Source organism: Triturus cristatus, chromosome 10 (assembly GCF_964204655.1).
Source record: "Triturus cristatus chromosome 10, aTriCri1.1, whole genome shotgun sequence".
NCBI lineage: Eukaryota > Metazoa > Chordata > Amphibia > Caudata > Salamandridae > Triturus > Triturus cristatus.
The window spans coordinates 627,627,755-627,648,774 of NC_140593.1; the positions used below are offsets into that span (position 1 = coordinate 627,627,755).

Consider the following 21,020-nt stretch of genomic DNA (forward strand, 5'->3'; position numbering starts at 1 on the left):
ACTCACAAAATAATAAGTGCCCCCCTTGAAATGTTTAAAGTTCAAGCTAGGGCATCATCCCTGTATGGGCGGAACTTTGGGGACACATATCAGCAAGCAACCTATCAATAACCGAAAATAATTTTATAAGACAATTATTGGACTTGCCAAAAAACACTCCTTTGGTCCCGCTAAGACTTGACTTAAATATCTGCCCAATTGCAGAAGTCATTGCTGTCCGGCCCTTACTTTATTGGAAGCGCCTGTGGAGCACTCCTGAACTGGTGTACTATAAGGAGGAGCTCAAAGTTGTTACGGCTTCATTAGGATCTGGTAGGATTCCTTGGTTAGCATTCGTAAAACAGTCACTTATATCGACTGGGTTTGAGGAACTCTGGCTTAATCCTGAGGTTTCCTGCCCAGCCATTTCCAAGAAAACTATGACAAGTGCTGTCAAAGAAATTAACCTAAGGAACCTCTTTAGCTCTGTAAAAACTTCAAGCTTAACTGATACTTTCTTGGATGTTAAGCCCTTTTATAGCTTCGAGCCCGAGATCGACATAATACAACCTACCTTAGCAAAGAAGCTGTACTTACAATTTAGATATGGCACTTTGCCTCTCTTCCATAAAATTGATAGGTGGAAAGGGGGTCCGGTACGCCCCTGCCCAGGTTGCCGCTTAGAGGAAGAAACTCCTGTACACGTTACCCTTTTTTGTCCAGCCTATGTTTACATTAGGAAGAAATGGATAATTCAGCTGTGTAAAAACTTGGGTATAAAGCAATATTTGGCTTTTTTTAGGATATTAAAAACAGATAAAGACGCAGTGATTGTCTCTGCAGTAGCTAAATATCTGCATTCTATGTGGATAACTCGAAGGAACCTGATAAATAATGCTGCTGTACATTAGTACCAAGTTAATGATCATTAAGAGAATAGATAATATTTTATTATTTTTAGAATGATCATTGTTTTATTAATTTTAGAATTCTGGAAATTATTTAAATTTTTTAAAAAAACAATGTCTAACAATCAACTAAAAACCTGAGATTATATGCATGAAATGGATTGCTTGATTTGTTGCACCGTTGTGTATTTTTATGTGCTTTTATGGTAAATTTAACCGCAATAAAGCTTGAAAAGAAAGAAAGTTAAAGTTTCCACCAGCAACACTGACTTTCTGCTTCAGAAATTCCCAGCAAAAGTTCCGAAATACAGCATAATCGTAAAGTCAGCATTGCTTCAAATTGCTTGTGAACAAAGTACAGCCGGCCTCAATGATGTTGAACAATCACAGGAGCCCTGTTTGGGGTTCATCAGCACGATGCTTTTGATGTGCATTGACGGCGAAGTTCAACGCTACAGATAGTGACAGACCAATGGCGCAACGTTATGTTATGAGAGTATGGATAGTGCTTTTGTGCCATTCCTATGAACTCTGAGTCTGGCAGTCATTATTGTGATCGGCTTCTCATTGACTTGAGTCAAGCCAGTCTTTAGAGACTGCATTTGGTCTTCTCCAGGCATTCTTGTGCGCTCTTTACTCTGGTGCTCCAGTTCGCATATTTATTCGTGGGCCACCAGGGCAGGGGGTCGGAGGAGATCTAGGGACAGGCTGGCCCGGGCTCACTTGACGCACAGCATTTCCAGCATTGACTTTATTCTGCTTGACTGAGCTGGTGAGGCTAGAACGCTTTGCTCAATACACTCTGGATGAAGCAATCATGTGCCGCTCTGTCCCTAATCTCCTTGTGTCCAAAGCTGAATTGAAGCTTTCAGGCCGGGCGGGCGGCAACTTCCCCTCTTGGGACCAAGGCGGCCTAGCGGAAGCGGCTGTGCCAGGCCGCGACAGCAGCTAGCGCCACGGATTTCAAATGCTAGGGCTCAGCTCTTGTCAAAAGGCACATCCAGCTTGGCTGGCATCTGGCAACCCTCCAGGGCCCTCGAGCATGCTCAGGCTGCCCTCTCTTTATGTTATGTTAAAAATATTTGTAGAGCGCGCTTACACCATACGGTTTCTTGGCGCTACTTATAAGGAATATCCTGCAGCTCAATGAGTCATGACTCTCTGCGCGACATTGCCACCTCAACTCATCCAGAATCGAGAGTATCATCGCTTCCCATCTTTTACACCCCGTGAAGGCCCTCATCAGCTACTTCTGGGAATCTTTAGGACTGGAGCGGTACTCAAGTTGCTGAAGCCAGCCTGCCACAAGGCTCTTCCCACAGGCTTTATGAAATGAAGAAGGCTAGACCGCTCACTAGTGCACGAGCAGACTTCTGGTGCAATGGGGCCCCCATACTGCAGTGCTGGGACCCCTCGCCTCTACTGTTCACAGCAGGTCCAGCAGGGATGGAACGAAGCAGTCGTTGTGGTTAGCACTGGACCAGAAGCAAACCTGACCTCGGAAAGGACATGGGCTTGAAATGACAGAGCTGCCATCCTGTCATGTGACACACATGCACAGGCGCAATCACATGCACACAAACACATATTCCTAGATTCTGCAATGTTTACAGTGACGCCTACCAGCACATATGTACGCATACACTGCCTGACACAGGTGCTTGTAAGCATTGTCTCGCAAAGATACCTCTACAGTCGCAGACAGGTGCACTTCAACGCTGTCTCAAAAAAGCACTTTCACCCAGCATCTGACAAACGCTCAGATGCATATGTACATGCATGCTGTTCTGCAGACACCTTCTCTTGTTCAGACCCACAAACGCCATCAGTCCTGCACAGACACTCGTGCATAGAGTTGCATAGAGTTTAGGAAATAAACATTCGTAGACGTGGTCTTGCATGTAAGCACATGCTAAGGCACTCTTCCACACAGTCGCACAACACCATCTGCCTTACATAGGCAAACAGAAACAGTACTCTGCTGTATACAGACACACAAACAAAAACAAACACACAAATGCGCTTGCACACAGAGGTAAAGATACAGGGTACCAATGGCCCCACCTCCACAAATGCAGACATACATGCAGACAAGACACACACACACGGCACCAATGGTCTCACCTACACATAAACAGACAGACATGCAGACAAATCACACACACACACAAATGGCAACAATGGTCTCACCTACATGCACACAGACCGACATGCAGACAAGACACACGCACACACACAAATGGCAACAATGTTCTCTCGTACATTTACACAGACCGACATACAGACAAGATGCACACACACACACAAATGGCAACAATGTTCTCACTTACATTTACACAGACCGACATGCAGACAAGACACACACACACACGGTGCCAATGGTCTCACCTACACAGACAGACTGGCAGACAAGATACGCACACACACACGGCACCAATGGTCTCACCTACACATACAGACAAGACACACACACATGACACCAATGGTCTCACCTACACATACACAGGCAGACATGCAGACAAGACACACACACACCTGGCACCAATGGTCTTTGACAGACACACACACACGCACCACTATACAGAGACCTATATGCAGGCATTCGCACAGCAGTCAGATAAGAGGTAAAAACCGAGGTTCCATATACCATTGTTGTCCACGTTTGAACATGCATGAGCCATGGTTTGTCCATTGACATAAAAGCAGGACGAACGCCCTCTTTGTCGCACAGACGCCTCCCGTCTCGCCCAGATTCGCACTCACGCCCTGGGAGAACAGCCCCGGCGGCCTGTGAAACGCTGGCGGCGCACCAGTGCCGTTTCTTGAATGGCTTGTGCCCACCCGCCCGCGTCACTCCCAGCCTCCCTCCTCCAGACAAAGGCCCCTGCCCTGTCCGAACAGAAGGGGAGCCGAGCTGCCAAGATGGGCCGCAAATTCAGAAAAATAAAAGAAAGGAGACAACAAAACCCTGCTCACAAAGGGCCAATAGAGGCCTTCAGCAGAGGGCGGGAAGGACGCGGACACACAGCAAGAATGATGGTCTTTTTCTGTGCCGTCGTGCAGGAAAAAAAGACGTGAAAGGAAATCTGTGGAGCTGCCGACCTGGGAGGGGGGATTGGAATCTCCTCAGTTCCATGGAATTCTAACCCGAAAGCGAGTCCTTAAAATGGATGAGCATCAACGGCGCCATTCAGGGTACGAAGGGGGTGGAGTCTTTGTCCCTGCAGTGTACAGATTACTGTGCTACGAGCCGTACGTCATCGCGAGATGCTGACAGACAGGAAGATGCGGGGTGTCTAGCACAGCACCCCCAGCACCACAGCATCACCAGACCATGGTAGGCGCAGGAGCAGATACAATTATGTTTAAAATGGACATAGCCGCACGGATTACACCTGTCGTGGAACAAACGGTAAAACCGGATGCGACACTCTGGCCATCACCCAGAAGCACCATGATGGCGCGCAGGGTGTGACGCGTGATCCGAACATGAAGGACTCCCCTCCTCTGACATGAACATTGTAGCTTATTTGGTAATCGAGGAAGGTGTTTCCACACAGTGGTTGTGTGCGGGCTCCCCGCTTGGATAATGCACATGGGGGTATTTCTGGGTTTGCTACCATGTCTGAGTACCCATTCGCAGATGATCAGAACATGAAGGACTCCCCTCCTCTGACATGAACATAGTAGCTTCTATGGTCATTGAGGAAGGTGTTTCCACACAGTGGTTGTTCATGTGCTCCCCGCTTGGATAATGCACATGGGGGTATCTCTGGGTTCGCTACCATATCTGAGTACCCATTCGCAGTGACTGCAGAAGGCAGTATCCCATCTCTTGAACAGACTGAAACGCAGAGAGCTTCTTTGTCTGCTTCTTCGCTCAGTGTCGCAGGATTTAGATTAAAATACCAGTGTATTTCAAGCTTTCTATGATTGAAGGCCACCTTTACTACCCTTCACAGTTCGCCATGCCTAACTTCTGAGACGCTGAAAATCCTACGGCCCCTGCCTTGTAGAAGTAACCGTTGATAACTAGTGAGGATACATGTCTTCATAAATTAGAGGCCCTGCCATTCCAGAAAGCCTAACCACAGCCATTAACCTCTTAACTACAGCAGGGCCGGACTGGGAACTGAAACCGGCCCTGGCAAACTGCTCAGCCGCCACCCTGTGGGGAGAGGGGGTGCTGCCGAGCTGTTTGCAAGGGTCTGTTTCGGCCCCCCAGGGGCCCAAAACCGGCCCCCACCCTGGCAGCCTACCGGGGAAAGACCCGGTGCCCGCTACAGCCAGTCCGGCCCTGAACTACAGAATGTAGTCAACTCATCCGTTACCTCTGGAAATGAGTGCAGTGAGACCTTACGGGTACACACGCGCTTTAGAGATCAAATTATGCAGCCTGTAATCCCATGCTGCTGTGCAGGAGGTTTTGGGCTGTCAGTCAGCACATATATTGGAAATAGTGGTCCAAATCAGACAACAGCACAGTTGCTTGATGTGGGCCCCTATAGATAGATTGAAAAAGAAAGACTATATATGCTTTGTGTTGACTTTTTACGAGCAAAACTCACTAGGTGCTTCTAAATATTTTGAATGTTTGAGAAAAGTATTAGGCCCTTAACCAAGATAAATCCTGGATTTAAATACCTTTCAATGAACTTTGAGGAAGGTAACAATTAAGTAATGACAAGTTAGTTTGCTTTTGTCACTTGTCATTTGGGTAGTATAGTATTTCTGTGATAGGATGGACTGTCCCTTCTGCAGCAAAAAAAACCTTTGATATCATTTCTGAAGTGGTTAGATGGTTTGTTTTAGGCTAAGAAGAGAAGCTACTGCAGCAATGGGGCTCCACAGTGCTGCGGAAGTGGTCCTTCTAGCACTTATGTAAGGTGTAAACTTATAGAGCAATCCGAGTGTTGCAAGGTGAGCAGCTCAAGAAGCTTGGCACATTGTGGCCACATCTTACTTTTAGGAGCAAGAAAGCATTAGTTGCCAGGGCCCCTTCTACACTATTGTTCCCGTGATCTCAGTAATCGACACTAAGCCTGATTTGAACACTCTAAATCCACTCTCTTGAGGGAACCTTTCCTGAAGACCAATCAATTGGACAAATCAGTTCCTCTCTATTTTTCCTCCTAATTCGCTTGTCTTTTTTTTCTTTACTCATCTTATATACGCGTCTGGTGGCTTAGTGGACTAGTGCGTCCACTGTAGGGGCCTGTGTTCGACCTCATGGTCACGGGTCAAAACCCGGCGAGTCCACTCAGCCTTTCATCCTTCTGAGGTCGATAAAATGAGTACCATCGAGTTGGGTAACAATAAACATCTGTTTTCAGCACCAAGATAGCCTTAGGTGAACGTGTACTTTACAAATACGCGTTATGTTATGTTGTATATAATTCAAAGTATTATTGCCTAGTCCACCTTTCTAAGCAGAAATCCTTTGTATCTTGTACTTTTTTGACAGGTAGCTCTGTACACTATTATCACGTTGGATTTGAAGGTTTGACACAAAAGTTATTTCATTCGACTATGTGGTGGTTTGGTCCTTATATAATGGAGTATCTGTTTTAAGACATTGCACGTGTTACAACTAATTGTGAAAAGTGACGTAAAAGGCCGCCATAGAACACTTTCACTCCATCATCGCTCCATCACTGCTCCTGATAGAAGTGTCAACCATTTCACTAATGTGCTTGCCAGACACTGAGCTTTTGGTGGGCGTCTCAACTCTTGCCTCCTATAAAGGTGCCTACAGTGGTGACTGGGACACTCAGCCATGTCACCCTTGAATACTGGTAGATGGGCCAGGAATCGCGTGCCTAAACCATCGTGTGAGCAGTGACAGTCGTTATATGGCAGGCTAATTCGCAGCCCTGGTTAGTGCCTGTTTCAAGATGCCACATATCTATAGGTCTAGAAAGCCAAGCGTGTCCACAGCAGCTCCCTTTAACTCTGAATAGAATGGCTTATTCCAGAAAAACTTGTCTCTCTCTTACAATATCATGCTTTTTATTTCTCCCTAGATTGTGAAACCTATTGTAAGCCGCCGAAGGGGAACTACAAAATCAACCTCAAGAAGTACTGCAAGAAGGATTATGGTGAGGAAGAGTAGCTTTCGATGCAAGATTGTGCCTTTTGTACTGAACCACTATCCAGGCCTGGGGGGATTAGGGGGGGGGGGGGAGAGAGTTCATAGGGAAATTGAACCCTAGGGTCAAGCAATGACATTTGGCTTTGTTTAGGATCTTCCTGTGCTGCCTTTCCTACAATAATATGCTCAGTTGTAGTTGTATGGCACAATATCATATACAAAATGTCGACTTTGAGTGCTACATAAATTCAATATAGACTGCAGGATATTGACTTGCACAATATAGTCAAGGCAAGCATCCATAGGTTTACTCCTCTACTCCACATCTACCTATAGTCGTGATTTTGTACAAGTTGACATCGATATTTAAAAGTCAATATTGTGGTACCACACTCTCGTTTGTTCCTCAAGTTTGAGGCTTCCTCCTCAGAAAATTAACTCTGACGTTTCTCACGCACTTCACTGTTGCATTCAAATAGTTCTCCCCATGTATGTCTGTGAAATTGCGAGAGTGCGCAGCAGTCCTATGCTCTAAAATGGCCTTGGTGCTTGTGTCTGAGGGTAATGGAACACTGGGCCCCTCCAGTGACTGTCACAATGCCCCATAATCTCTGTGTCTACCTTCCCTTGGAAGATCACCACCTCCCTTGGTCTTGGAAGTTCATAGCCGCCCCACCTTTGGCATACAGTTAGTAGGAGTAAGCGGCCTTAGTTGTGGACAGGACATGGAGCACAAGTAGATCACCGATAAAGGGTCTTCACTAGTCCCTGTATCCTAAATTGAACAGCTGGAGTTGGTAATACAGAGAAAAAGCATACAGTGGAAAGGCTTGATCCTCTGATTCCTCACTTCTGGGGCTATTACTTCTGTGCCCTCAGAGTTGAATACCATTCACGTTAAATCATAGGGGACGACATGCAATATACAGACTAGTATGCCCATGACACCCACATGTGTAGCCGTGCCCAAATCCTTAGATCTGGTCCTTTCTTCCAAGTAACTGATTTTCCTCCTGTGTGATGTCCATAAAGGCAGAAAGTTGCCTGCCGTGGACTGTTATCCTGTGCAGAACAGACACGGCCACTGACTTAGTGATCTGGGCTGAAGATTTGACTGAGTTGTGTGCGCTTGGTCGTGCAGTTGCACACCTAGTCCTGAAACGATGTACAAATGGCCATAGGGTTCTACAGGAATATCCCCTTTCATTACGGGTGTGTGACAATCCTATTCTGTGTTGTCTGTGAACATCAGCACTTAATCTGGCACCTTGATCAGATGCTAATGTCCCACTCTCTTTATTATTCTCTGCTATTCATCATATGTATCGCTTTAGCATCCCTCGCAGTATTACACTATGTCTCTTACATCTCTCTCTCACTGTTCTTTCCCTGTATGGTGCATCTTCCTCAACGTCCCTTCATACCCTTTTTTAAAAAAATCTGTTGTATTACTAAATTTGCTTATCATTCATGGATCTATCTTTTACATCTTTATTTCTTGCATTCATTTTAAACATCCATGTCCCTAACATTCTCCCATTATTTCTGCCATCGTCCTCTTATTCTTCCATTAGTCCTACAACTCTTTCTCCACCCTTACCGCTTCATCCCTCTCTCTTGAGCCTTCCTCTTACTGTGACATCCTCTTTCTTGGGAGGAGACTATGCAACGAATATGCTCCAGCCCCTGCTGAGTGTGCATGAAGTAAAGTTAGGAAACTTAGTTGTGCTTCCGCCTTGTTGTACTCGTTCCACATTTGTGAGGAATTCTTCCACTGCTTCTTGTTCTGATCATGATTTGTGTGCTAGAGCCTGGTCAGCTCCTGCTTGTATTGTGCATGTTCTATGACTGTGAGGAGAGATTGCCCTATTGCCTGTTCTGTATAATTTGTGTGTGCAAGAGGGAAGTCTACACAGCTGCAATCTAGGTTGTACATTTTCTTTGAATGCAAGGAAAGGTTGCACCACAACTGGTACTGTAACTTTTGTCGATGTGAAAGGGGGCTTTAACATCATCTACCTACGTTGGGCCCCTTTTGCATGTATGAGACAAGCCTGAATTGTTGCTGCCTACGTAGTACATTTTTTACTAATGTGACATGTTTCTTTATACTGCAAGAAGTGTTTTGTACTCTAAGTCTGAGGGAAGCTTGCACTGCCTTTGCATATTTACTCACATGTTTCTCTCCTTTTACTGCAGTGGTCCAGGTGAATGTGCTAGACATGGAGACCATTGGAAACTGGGCAAAGTTCACTGTGAACGTGCTGTCAGTCTACAAGTGCCGAGACGAGCGGGTGAAGCGCGGAGACAACTTCCTGTGGATTCATATGAAGGACCTGGCATGCAAGTGCCCCAAGATCCAGATCAGTCGGAAGTACCTGGTGATGGGTACAGGTGAAGGTGCACCTGAACGCCAGGGCCTAACAGCTGATAAGACCAGCGTGGTTATTCAGTGGCGGGACACGTGGACTCGGCGTCTACGGAAGCTGCAACGCCGTGAGAAGAAGGGCAAGTGCCCGAAGCCGTGATCTACACAAGCACACCATGCCCTCTGACAAGGCGTGCACATGGCGGCAGGCTGCGGCCCAGCTAGACTCTGTACATATATAGCACTAAGAGGACCTCCTGTGTGTATAGTGTATATTTTGGCAACAGTTTCATCAAGACCATTTTTTTATTTTTAATCTATAAGTGCAGTAACCGAAACAAAGCGCCTTTTTCTAAACAAGGAGTCTAAGTACAGAGAAATCCTTTGATTGGGACGCTGCTGTGAAGACCAGTGGAGGAGGGACTCCATGTTATGTTGAGGACTTTGAGTTACTTGAAACTGGTTTGTCTACTCAGCCTTCCTTCACTGCCCGTGTGCCTGACGATTCTCGGTCCCCTCGAGGGGGCCAAAAAGGATTTAGGATCTTGCTTCCAGGTCTCTTTGTATTTTTCAATCCAAATTGTTCCTTTAACACAGAAAGTCTCCCTGCATGCCCAGCAGTCTTCCTGGTTAGGTTTCTATACTACCCCAGTCGGTTCTTCTGAAACAGGTATTGTCCAAACTTCACTTTGCCCACCTCTCGAAGTACCTGTTCTCTATTTTATAAAAGGCTAATTTGCAACTATGGGGGTCATAATCCTGAATTTTAAGTGGAAGTCATCAAAGCATGAGTGAAATTGTCAGTTCTAATACCGCTACTGTTGCTATGCTTAGTGAATATTCCCATCTACAAAGAACCTGTTTCCTTGGTCAATGCTTCAACTAGGGGGTGAGTGCCGCCTTCCAGAGACGGTGTCTTGAGGGTTCTTGAGCTTGAACTTTGATCACAAAGGTCTCCACTTAGACTAGCAGATCTTGGAAGTAAAGAACTGTACCGGACTCGTGAAGCTCAAATGTGTTCGGCGACGCCTCTGAAGCACCAACCTACACGAGCCTTCTTTGTCTCATGCCTGCTGCAGCACAGGTTTTTACCACTCCCTAGTAACACAAAGTCCTATCAGGCTGCCCGGCACAGACTCACTCTGGGACCCTAAAGTAAGACTTCTAGTGAGCCCAAATGTCAGACCCTGGTGTCTTTAACAACATCTCAATTTTTCAGGGCAAGAACAATCTTTTCCAGCCAGCTGAGTCCTCTTCCTGAAGCCCGTATGGTTAGACCTACGTATGCAATGTGGAGACCTCTGGCAGATGGATGGGGAGTGGAGTGATCTCACACAGATACGTGCGCAATGGGACAATCTCAATGTAGATACATGTGTGGTGCATTTCAATGCAGTGACATGGGCTTTGGAGAGATCTCACAACAGATGATTGAGAGCGTGGAAAGTTGCCATGCATCATGGCAAGTGTAGATATGCCATCAGCGGTACACGAGCAGCAGAAGGATGTCAACAAAGACACATGATCACTAAGAGACCTCAGAGCAGATGCATGAACCTTGTCAACATATCAATGTAGATGAATGTGGTGGAGAGGCCTCAGCATAGACCGGCATAGTGAATAGACTTCAGGACAACCAGACGAATATAGGAATAACACCCACCGCACCCGCCACGTTAGCTCACTTCCTCTTAATTTTGACATTTTCATGTAATCCACATTTGATATGAACTGCTTCTCTCAGATGCTTTCTCGACATCTTTAGCTCCTCGTACCCACCCGGTGAACACGCTTTCATTCCCTTTACATTGCAGTTCTCCTATAAGTTGACTTTTTGGTATAGCTTCGTCCACCAGAGCCACAGGACTAAGTTCTGAGAGGGAGGCATCCACATGTCGCTCCGCAGGCACAAATGCAGCAAAATGTAAAGAAAAGTCTCTCTATGGAATATAGTGTAACATATCTAAGAATGTTTTCCTTTTTTTTTTTTTTTAACAAATATTAATATCATTATTTTTTTACTAGTTTACGCCTACTGGGAAATTTGAGTAATTCCGTTTCAGTATAAGAATGCACCATACAATACTCTCCTTTGTTTCAGCTGGAAAAACCCAATGCAATTAATGTTTAACCCAGTCTATCTTTTTCAAAGCAAAACTAAGATTATTCCAGAGAAATACAGTGGTCAGGAAATTAGGTCTCGTTTGTTTTTTATTTATTCCGGCGTGATTGTGGGGTCCGGCCTTTTTCCAATCAATTTAATTTTCAAACTAATTTTGCTGCCATTTTGTTCAGTTGAGAGAGGGACTGGAGGAATTGTTGGAACACATTTCATGGGTTTTTGTTCCCCTGTTTTATGCGGGTTTAACGCAGTGTTCCAGGGACGGTTCCAACCCGACATGGCTTACTGCTCTTACAAAATATCTATATATTTTTCAAATGTGAACATAACCGCCAGAGTGACTCCCAACTACTTGTCAATATCTATCCGTCTTCGCCTCTGACCATTAATACATAGAGGTGCATTCCCTGATATTTGCTCAACGACAAACACCTACAAACTGTTGTGCCTGGCATGGTAACATTTTCGTTAGAGACTCCGGAATAAAGACAGGCGGAACAAGGAGGCGGCCGCCCTGTCATGGATTTGCAAGCGTGTGAACTGGGCAGTGAGTTGGTAGAGCCAGCAGGGCACGGGTGAATGCTTGCATGTTAAGGGTCGCCTGTCACATGACGGTCAACGTCCAAGTCTCAGTGTTTGGTCAGAGGGCCGTCCATGTTGAGGAATCTCCCATTTTATCATGAGAGACCGGTCTGGGTCTGGGAGAAACCTACAAACTCACCACTTATTAAAGTCCTCGCCATGTAACAGAAAGCTGCCTTAAATATCTTGAGGCATGTGTGATCATATGTTACACAGATTATAACACAACACGTACATAATCTATTGAGTTGTTACGTTTGCAGATGTTTTGTCATTTTCATCTAGATTAATGTTGACAATTTTGCATGCTCAGATGAAGACAAGTAGCTGGGGTCTCCTGACAGCAGTCTGCCCGTGCACCCTTCTGACCCTCTCCATTGCAGCCCTAGGGTGAATGCTGATGCTTTGTGTATACATAAGTTGTTCAGGACAAGCTGTCATAAGGCAGATGCTGTGATATGGTGAGTAATGGGGGTGCTGGTCGCCCTCTTACCTTCTAAGTGCCATGCGGCTACCCTTGTTGTACACCCATGTGCTGAGAACTGACCAGTCTCTTCTTCCAAGCTTCAATGAAAAGGTGGTACGGTTGTGACTGGACCCTATTGAAGGAGATCCACCCCATATCATGTCCAGAAATGGAGCTGGCTCCAGACACCCACTTCTAATAGACCATGAGAAAGTTCATCAGAAACACATTTAATAAAATATTGTACCAGAAAAATGTCAGTGTCTTGAGTTATCAGTCTCCTTGTCTTTCTTTTGGCTCTCTGTCTTGGGCATTGTGCTCTGGTCTACACATTTCTTTAGTCGCCGCTCTTGTTCTGTTTGTCCTTGCATTGCCTGTCTGTGTACCACCTCTCAGAATGACAGCACTCCCACTGTTTCTGAAATTTAGTGTGCTCAGAAGTGTTATAGTCCATTATATAGGATCAATCCAAGATTCATTTCACAATGGTCGTCAAGCTAGAGATATAAAACTTTGTTTGAGAAAGGCGTACGTACCTTGGCTAAATATAGGTCTTCAGAAGAGAAAGCTAACTTCTCATGAGCTCAGCTACATCAGAAAAGGAGAGGGACTTGCGGAGGTTACCTCACAGAACTTGGCTTTGTAGGTTCTATGAGGTTTTTTGAAGTACCAATCTACCAGAGGCTTTTACATGGCCAATCTCGCCGCGATAGTCAAAGGAATGTGATGTCTCACCGCTCCTTTCTTACACGCTGGGTCTCCTAATCATTTGCCAGCATATTCATTTACATTTTCGCCCAAAGTCTTCCTTCACTCCCAGTCTCTGGCTGGAGTGGAGGATGAGGTAAAAATTAATTCCAAATTAAAATGTAAGAATGATGAGTAAAATAATATACAATACTGTAAGACCACTTATATGGCATACGTTACTCAGTGCACCGCTGTCGTTTGGCTTGGTCTATACAAATGCCACATTGATACATTCATACATTACGATATGGTCGGTAAGTGGTCCTGAAGTATTAGATTCCAGCATTGGTAATATCATCACAACCTCCTGGAACAGACCGTCACATACACATGCTGTACTGTGAGTATCCTAGCGGTACTCCATCCATCCCAGTCTCTCTAACTTACTAAGGCCTTGACCCCTGTCTGGCGATATTAATTTGTGTTAGTTTATGTAGAGCTAACGTGCTGCCTCACAGTCACTTCAGGTTACTCCGAGGCACTATAAGCACACAGAAATGGGAAATGAAAGTGATGTCCTGGTCGTTATAGTGAGCATCGTGCATCCATGATAGTGCACCTGGGAGGTGCTGCTGTGTCCCTAAAGCCAGGTTCTATGGGCTGGCCGAGCTGCAACGGTGAAAGACACACTTTATGTACTTTTAGGGTGAGCCTAACAAAGGTACACTATTGAAGTCCGCCTAAAAGGCTCTGGAAGTCTAGAGCACTTTCTAGGTTTGTTTTGTCCTATAAGGGGCAATAACTGAACTGCTGCAGTACTGTCCTATGGGAACAATCAGCAGCAATATTTACCACTATGCTGTCCATCCCCAAACTGTCACTTGAATATCAGTATATCAAAATAAAAGGGGGAGGTACACTTAGTGTAGGGTATTATCCTCACACTCTAGAGAACACGGATCTGACGTATAGAGGTCCTGAGGAAAGCTCTGAAATCCATGCTGGGCGTAGGTGGCCGAAACATGTAGACCCTACTTGCTTGAGATGCAGAGGACCTTTATTTTATTCCCACTGTCATCTTCCTTGTTCTTAACCATGCCCAAGTACCCACAGACTTTATAAACTGCACTAGGATACTTGAGGTCATTTTATATATAACACAGAACGGAAGGTTCAGCTCACCCAGACACGTGCTCTGGGTGACGACTCAATGATGAAGCACGCTGCTAGTGAATTCTAGTGGGTGAGAGTCCTTTTAAAATCCAGGGGGATTTCCCTTTTAGGAGAGGTGAATAGCAGTTTCACTTCCCATTGATTACCTATTTGTATTTGGAAGGTGAGTGGATTCACTCTTTATACTTCTATCTCCTCCGTTTGAAACTTATAATATTATACAGCAAGCCATGGCCCATGATCTGCGTCCATTGAGGAGCCACAAGCATCCACATGTACCATTTGGAATAATGTTCTTTAGGGGATACACCTGGGACTGACGAGCATCGGACGAGAGTGCAGTGGTTGCAGGCAGTTGAGGGTCCATTCAGGAGCAGTGGTGTAGCAGGCCTTTTGTAGCCCATGGCGGTCTCAGTGTTTACCACCCTGTGGCGGCTGTAAGAGCGGTGGCGAGTGGGGTGCTGGCGGTTCCTGCATTTGTTCTCCACAGGTAGGTAAGAACGGGGGATGTGGATGTCGCCGCCCCCAAAATTCATGCCGCCCGGTGCAGACCGCACCCCCTTGCTACGCCACTGTCCAGGAGTGACCGACAGGAGTCTCCTGACTACAGGCAGCAAGAGTAAATGCACTCTAGCGCCCACTGAGTAGTGACAGGTGAGCTGCCCACAGGCATGCACTGATCAGAGCATCAAAAAGTAACCTACATGAATACAGTCATAGTGAATACTCTTTAGAAGCTGCCCAGGAGTGGCAGTGGCAATCCGGAAGCATGCATTGGTTTCAGGCAAAGTGCCTTTCAAGACCCCCCCCCCTGCCCCCCCTCTATTTTCCTGTATTGTGGAAGACCGAGCGTGCCCTGTAGAGATCCCTGAACCTTATCTGCTCGGTAAACATGAGCCCGAATAAAAGAGCCAAAAGCAGGTGGAAAGGCTCTGAGTTCGAAAAGGAGAAAGGGCGCCAGAAGAGAGCAGTTGACTCACCAAGATAGGTTAAATATGCATTTTATTGAGTTCAGCCAGAGAGAAGCGGTTCTACTAATCATGATTTACCCTCCAATTTACACCTACTTCGTGAAATTTGAGAAATTAATTTTTGCTAGGAAAAACAGAGTAAAAGTTATTTAATTACTGAATATTGAATCATGTTCCTTATATATGTTTTTAAAAAGTTGAGATAAAAAGTTATTATTGATTCTTTCAATGCATTTTTTTTCCCCAAACTGTTTGTGATCGGGGTTAGGATTAAAGGCTAGCAACGATGCCATTGGTTGATATGTTCTATATTGGGAACAGAGGATGAGGAATCCACTGGGAGGAATCGAGGGCCTGGAGCTGAAAGCCATCTTTTCTAGCATACTGACTGGTATTGGCTGAGCTCCTTCATTTTCTATGGGTTATTCTGTTTCATATTCTACCATAAGCACTATGGTTATGAATCGGCTGCCAAGCCTTGTCCCAACCCTGACCGGCTCAATATTGTATGTCCTGATAGGCCAGACATATTTTTATTTTCTGTTTAAAAAATGTATTACAAAGAATCAACAATTATAAGGCAAGAATAATATTATGAAAAGCAATGACATTTCTGGAATTTGCAATTCATGAAAAAAAAAACATTTAAATCAAAAACAATTCAGAGAGTTTATAAACGGCTTGTTTTAAAAAAAAAAAAATAGTAGAAAAAGATGTAGAAAACAGAAAATAATAGAGGAAAAGAGAGAAATGAATGGAAAATAGAGGGATGGTCAGAGAGGTTGTCAGGCACAGCCTTACACACGTTTCTCTTTCCAAATTAAGGCCTATTTCCCTTCATTGTATTAGGGCCCATAAAAACATTGCTATCCCCCTTGCATAGTTGTAATTTATAGAGGGCATGAATGGTAGATGCATTTGCTAGTGATTTATGATCTATTGATCATCTTGGACTGATAATGATATCAGTTATTGATTGCAAGGGTAATTTTAACTGACCGTTTGTGCAATCCATGTTTCTTTTAAAGTACTAGTGGCAACTAATATTTAGAAAAAGCAAATAAATCACTCTTTTGTTTAAAAAAATAGGTGGATGTGGTGGTGCAGAGTGTTTTCATGTCGCCGTCATTGCTAGCACATTTGTAGTATGTGGTACAGTCAGCATGAAGAGAGGTAGGTGGTGGTGGTAGGTGTATGAGCAGGCAGTTCAGCCTGTAGCAGATGGAGGATATAGATGGGGTACCTGGTGGTGAGGTTAGAAGTGTAGAATGGGTAAGGGTGTATGTAACTCAGTATGTAGATGGTGTAGGATGTAGATAGCGTAGAGCAGGGATGGAAGGCACGATTAATTTTGTAGGGTGCAAATGGTGTGGGCAAAGGAGTGTTGTTCAAGAGGTTGCAGTTGGTAGAAGGTGGGGTGTTGTATGTAGTGGAGTGAGTAGTTCTGAAGGGGGAAAGGGGTATAGGAAAATGTGATGTACTACATAGGTATCAGGGGCAAGCAAGTGCATTGGTCTAGTGCACATGTAGGGGTGAGGTGCTGGTGGTCAGTGTATGTGGGTGAATAAGACATACTATTAAAGATGATGGTCTACATTATAGGGAGTGGTGTGGATGTAGATGATGATGTAGATGGTGGTGGTATCTAGGTGTATTCTGCCAACTCCTAGCATTCCCAAGCAAGCTCCAGCCCACTCAATCTAGAGTAGGCAATGTGCAATAGTTTCCCCACCTGTTGCAAAAAAGGTGTTTCATTGTTCCCGAGTTAGGGTCATACCATTTAGTTATCAATACATATATTGCAAAAAGATGTATAGGTGTTCATCAGGGGTCATGAAGGAAAGGAAGCAACATGAACTGGGGGCAGGGAAATAGGGAAGAGGGAAAATATGGCAGATAAATAATGCTTCCTGATCTGGTCCCGCTTGGGACACATGTAGCCTAAAGTGGTCAAAGGGAGAAATTGCATCATGTACTGATCGGAGCAGTAGGGCAGATGACAAGAAAGCTCTGCCTTCCGCCCTGTTGGCACAGGGAGACAAATATCTTATGGCGATGAAGTTCAGAAAGCAAGTGTTACTATTGGGTGTTGTATCTATGTAGTGAAGTTATTTATGAAGTAAGCATTAGAGTGAGGGTGTAGATGTTGATAAGGGATGTATATAGTGTAGATGGTGGTATATGGAGCAGGTCAGTTGGTGTACTTGGTGGTGTAAGCTGTTGGTGGTATATCGTGTATAGAATGCAGGTATAAGATCTAAGGTCTGAATGATTCAGTGTTTATTGAAGTTTTCCAAGTCACGCGCAGACCTCTGTTTATGTAAGGGGGGTCACAATTCTGTTATCGCATCTGTGCTCAGTGTGCGACCGGAACCAAGCTACACTCTAATACAAATGCTTAAATAGCCCTAACCTGGTCTGGGGGTTGCTGGCCTGACAGTTTGGGGTGGACTGTTCTAAATGGAGCAGGACCAAGGCTCATGTGCATAAGATTGAGTCCTAAGGTGGAATGGTGGGCAAAGAAATTAAGGACTGGAATATGGTCTGTGTAATTTCTAGAACCAAGCTGCACCGTACTAACGAGCCCCAAATCGTCTGAAACTGGTCTAGCATTGCTCGGGTTCGAGATCAGAGGGGACCTGGTCTAGCAGTTTGTGTTTGTCTATTCCTAGTTGACCAGGACCTAGACTGATTTGCATATGACTGTGTCAGGTCTGAGGTTGCATGATAGGCAAAAAAATGGATTGAGGTCCAGCCGCAAGTAATTACCACGGACTGAGAATTATGCAAGCATTCTAACTATCATTTTTTAGGTCTAAGCCTATCAGACAGCACAGCTGTATGGTTTGCTTACAACATCTTGGGCACATTTGGAAAGCTTCCCTGAGAATGCATTCCGCCCACTGCTTAACATTGATTATTTTGTTTGTAACTCGCATTTGCTTTATTTCTTTTTGCTGGCTCTATTTGTTGTCGTCCCTTCCCTTGCCTAAATCCTGGTTACTGTAATCTTCCGCCAGTACTGGATTTATGCAAATTGGCCTTTACACCTTGTTTTTATCGTATCACATTTGCTATGCATTTAAAGTCAGAGGTCAAATGTCAGGCTCCGTCTTCCAGGGAGCTTTGTGTTTTCTTTTCTTTCTCTGACTTGAAAGTGATAGGATTTATGTGATAATCCTGATGGTTACTGTTGTAGTGCTTGAGGAAGGCTGTACAATCTAATTTTTTTTCTTGCACACAACAACATTTTAATGTTGGTAAAGATTTGTGCAAATATGTTAGAATATATAAGAATTAGAAAAGCACAAATGAGGCATATGTTTTGGTAATTCTGATAAAATCAATACACTAGGTGATTACACTTACACATATTGTCATTTGTGAGCTGCATACTTTTATCAGTAAAACTGTATGCTCGTGAAAATGTAATGATCATGAAGATGTGTTGTCTGTAAAGGCAGTGTGCTACCACACCAGGCACATTCCACTCAACAAAAACAAACAAAAGGACATGATGGACGGAGTGCTGAAACTTTTCAGACACTCACCACCAGTCAGAGATCTGGGTTGAATTCATCATTGTTCTTTAGCTCACGTCGCCACCCCAGTTGGGCCCAGCCATATGCAAATCAGTCTTGACCCTGTGCCTCATGAGGACAGTCCAGCCCAAACTGCTAGGCCAGGTCCTCCTGGGACTGGAAACAAGCATCCTGGGACCAGTTTCGGGGTAACACCCCTCATCAGCCAGGATAGCCTGAATCCAGTGGCAAAGTGAGCAAAGGACCAGCATCTGGGCATACCCTGCCAATTTAGGATGAACAAAGCAAATGCAATATGATGGAAAGAAGCATCCTGGGACCAGCTTGGCAGTCTTGAACCTGTGCCTCATGGGAACAGTCCAGCCCGAACTGCCAAGCCGGTCACAGGATGCTTCTTTCCAGTCCGGGGAGGACCTGGCCTGGCAGTTCGGGCTGGACTGTTCCCGTGAGGTACAGGGTCAAGACTGATTTGCACATGGCTGAGTCTGAACTGGGGTAGCGAATTGAGCTAAAGAACGATGATGGATTCAACCCAGATCTGTGACTGGGGGTGAGTGTTTGAAAAGTTTTAGCACTCTGTCCATCATATCCTTGTGTTTGCTATATTCCACTCAACGCCACTTCAATCTTCTCTACACCATTCCACACTATGCCACTACACATTGCGTGACTGTGCTCTACTCTACACCACTCAGCTTTATTGCAATTCACTCTACGCCTCTCTACTCTGCACCACTCTATTCTATGCCAATGCACTCCTCTACTCCACACTACTCAGACATGCACCACTGCACTCTTTACCACTGCACTCTACACCACTCCACTCTGTGCCACTCCACTCCATGCGACTCTATTTGCACCACTCTACTCGGGGCAATTCTACTCTGCAACACTGCACTCTATGCCAATGCTCTCTATTCTTTACCACTCCACTCTGCGCCAGTGCACTCTTTGCTAAGCCACTCTATAACACTTATCTTCTCTGCACTCTACGTCACTCTACTCTACGCCACTGCACTGTACCGTGCACCACTACATTCTACTCTGAAACAATATATTCTACTCCACTGCACTCACCGCAACTGCACTCTGTGCCATTGCACACAGCGCCACTGTACTGTGCCACTCCATTCTGCGCAACTCCACTCTACTCTGCGTCACTGCACTCCACATCAATGCACTCCACACGACTTTAATCAAAACCAATGCACTCTATGCCACTGCACTCTATGCTACTATACTCAACAACTCTCTACGCCACTCTGTTCTACTCTTCAGCACTGTACTGTATGCCACTGCTCTCTGCACCACTCTGCGCCACCCTACTCTGAGCCACTTTACAGTACAACATTCTACTCTGCAAGACTGCTCTCTCCACCACTGAACTCAACACCACTCTGCTCTGCACTACTGCCCTCTACACCACTCCACTCTACGCCACTGCCCTCTACACCACTCCACTCTACGCCACTGCACTGTACTCCACTCTATTGAACTCTGCACTACTGCACTCTACACCACTGCTCTCTGCACTACTCTACTCTGCACCACTCCATGTCAGGACATTATACTCTGCAAGACTGCACTCTCCACCACTGAACTCAATGCCACTCTACTCTGCATCACTACACTCTATGCCACTGCATACTACGCCACTGCACGCTACACTACTGCAAGCTATTCCACTCTACACCACTGCACTCTGTCTCTCTATTCTGCTCTGCACTGCTGTACTCTACACCACTGATCTCTGCACCACTCTACTCTACTCTGCGCCTCTTTACTCTATGCCATGCCATACTAATCTATGCCACTTTACTCTGCACAACTGCACTCTGCTCCACTGTACGCTATGCCACACTACACCATTGCACTCTACGTCACTGCACTCTATTCTACTCTGCAACACTGTACTCGATACCCCTCTACTCTGCACTATATACCACTGCGTTCTACTCTGAACCACTCAACTCTACGCCACTACACTCTGCATTACTCCACACCACTGTAACCTATTCTGCACTACTGTACTCCCCATCACTCTTCACCAATCTACTCTACGCCACTGCACTCTACACCACTCTACTCCTCTGCACTCTAAAATGCACCACTCCACTCTAACCTGGGT

At 45.2% G+C, this 21,020-nt stretch overlaps 1 protein-coding gene across 1 annotated transcript in view; it reads left to right on the top strand.

Moving 5' to 3' along the window:
* LOC146789811 (netrin-3) overlaps nucleotides 1-12,785 on the top strand; it is a 181,671-nt gene extending 168,886 nt beyond the window's left edge. Inside the window, exons 6-7 of the mRNA XM_085632167.1 lie at nucleotides 6,911-6,985; nucleotides 9,178-12,785. Of these exons, the coding sequence (XP_085488293.1) occupies nucleotides 6,911-6,985; nucleotides 9,178-9,506 (404 nt within the window). The 3' untranslated portion in view covers nucleotides 9,507-12,785. The remainder of the gene's footprint in view (nucleotides 1-6,910; nucleotides 6,986-9,177) is intronic.
* Nucleotides 12,786-21,020: the final 8,235 nt, after the last annotated feature.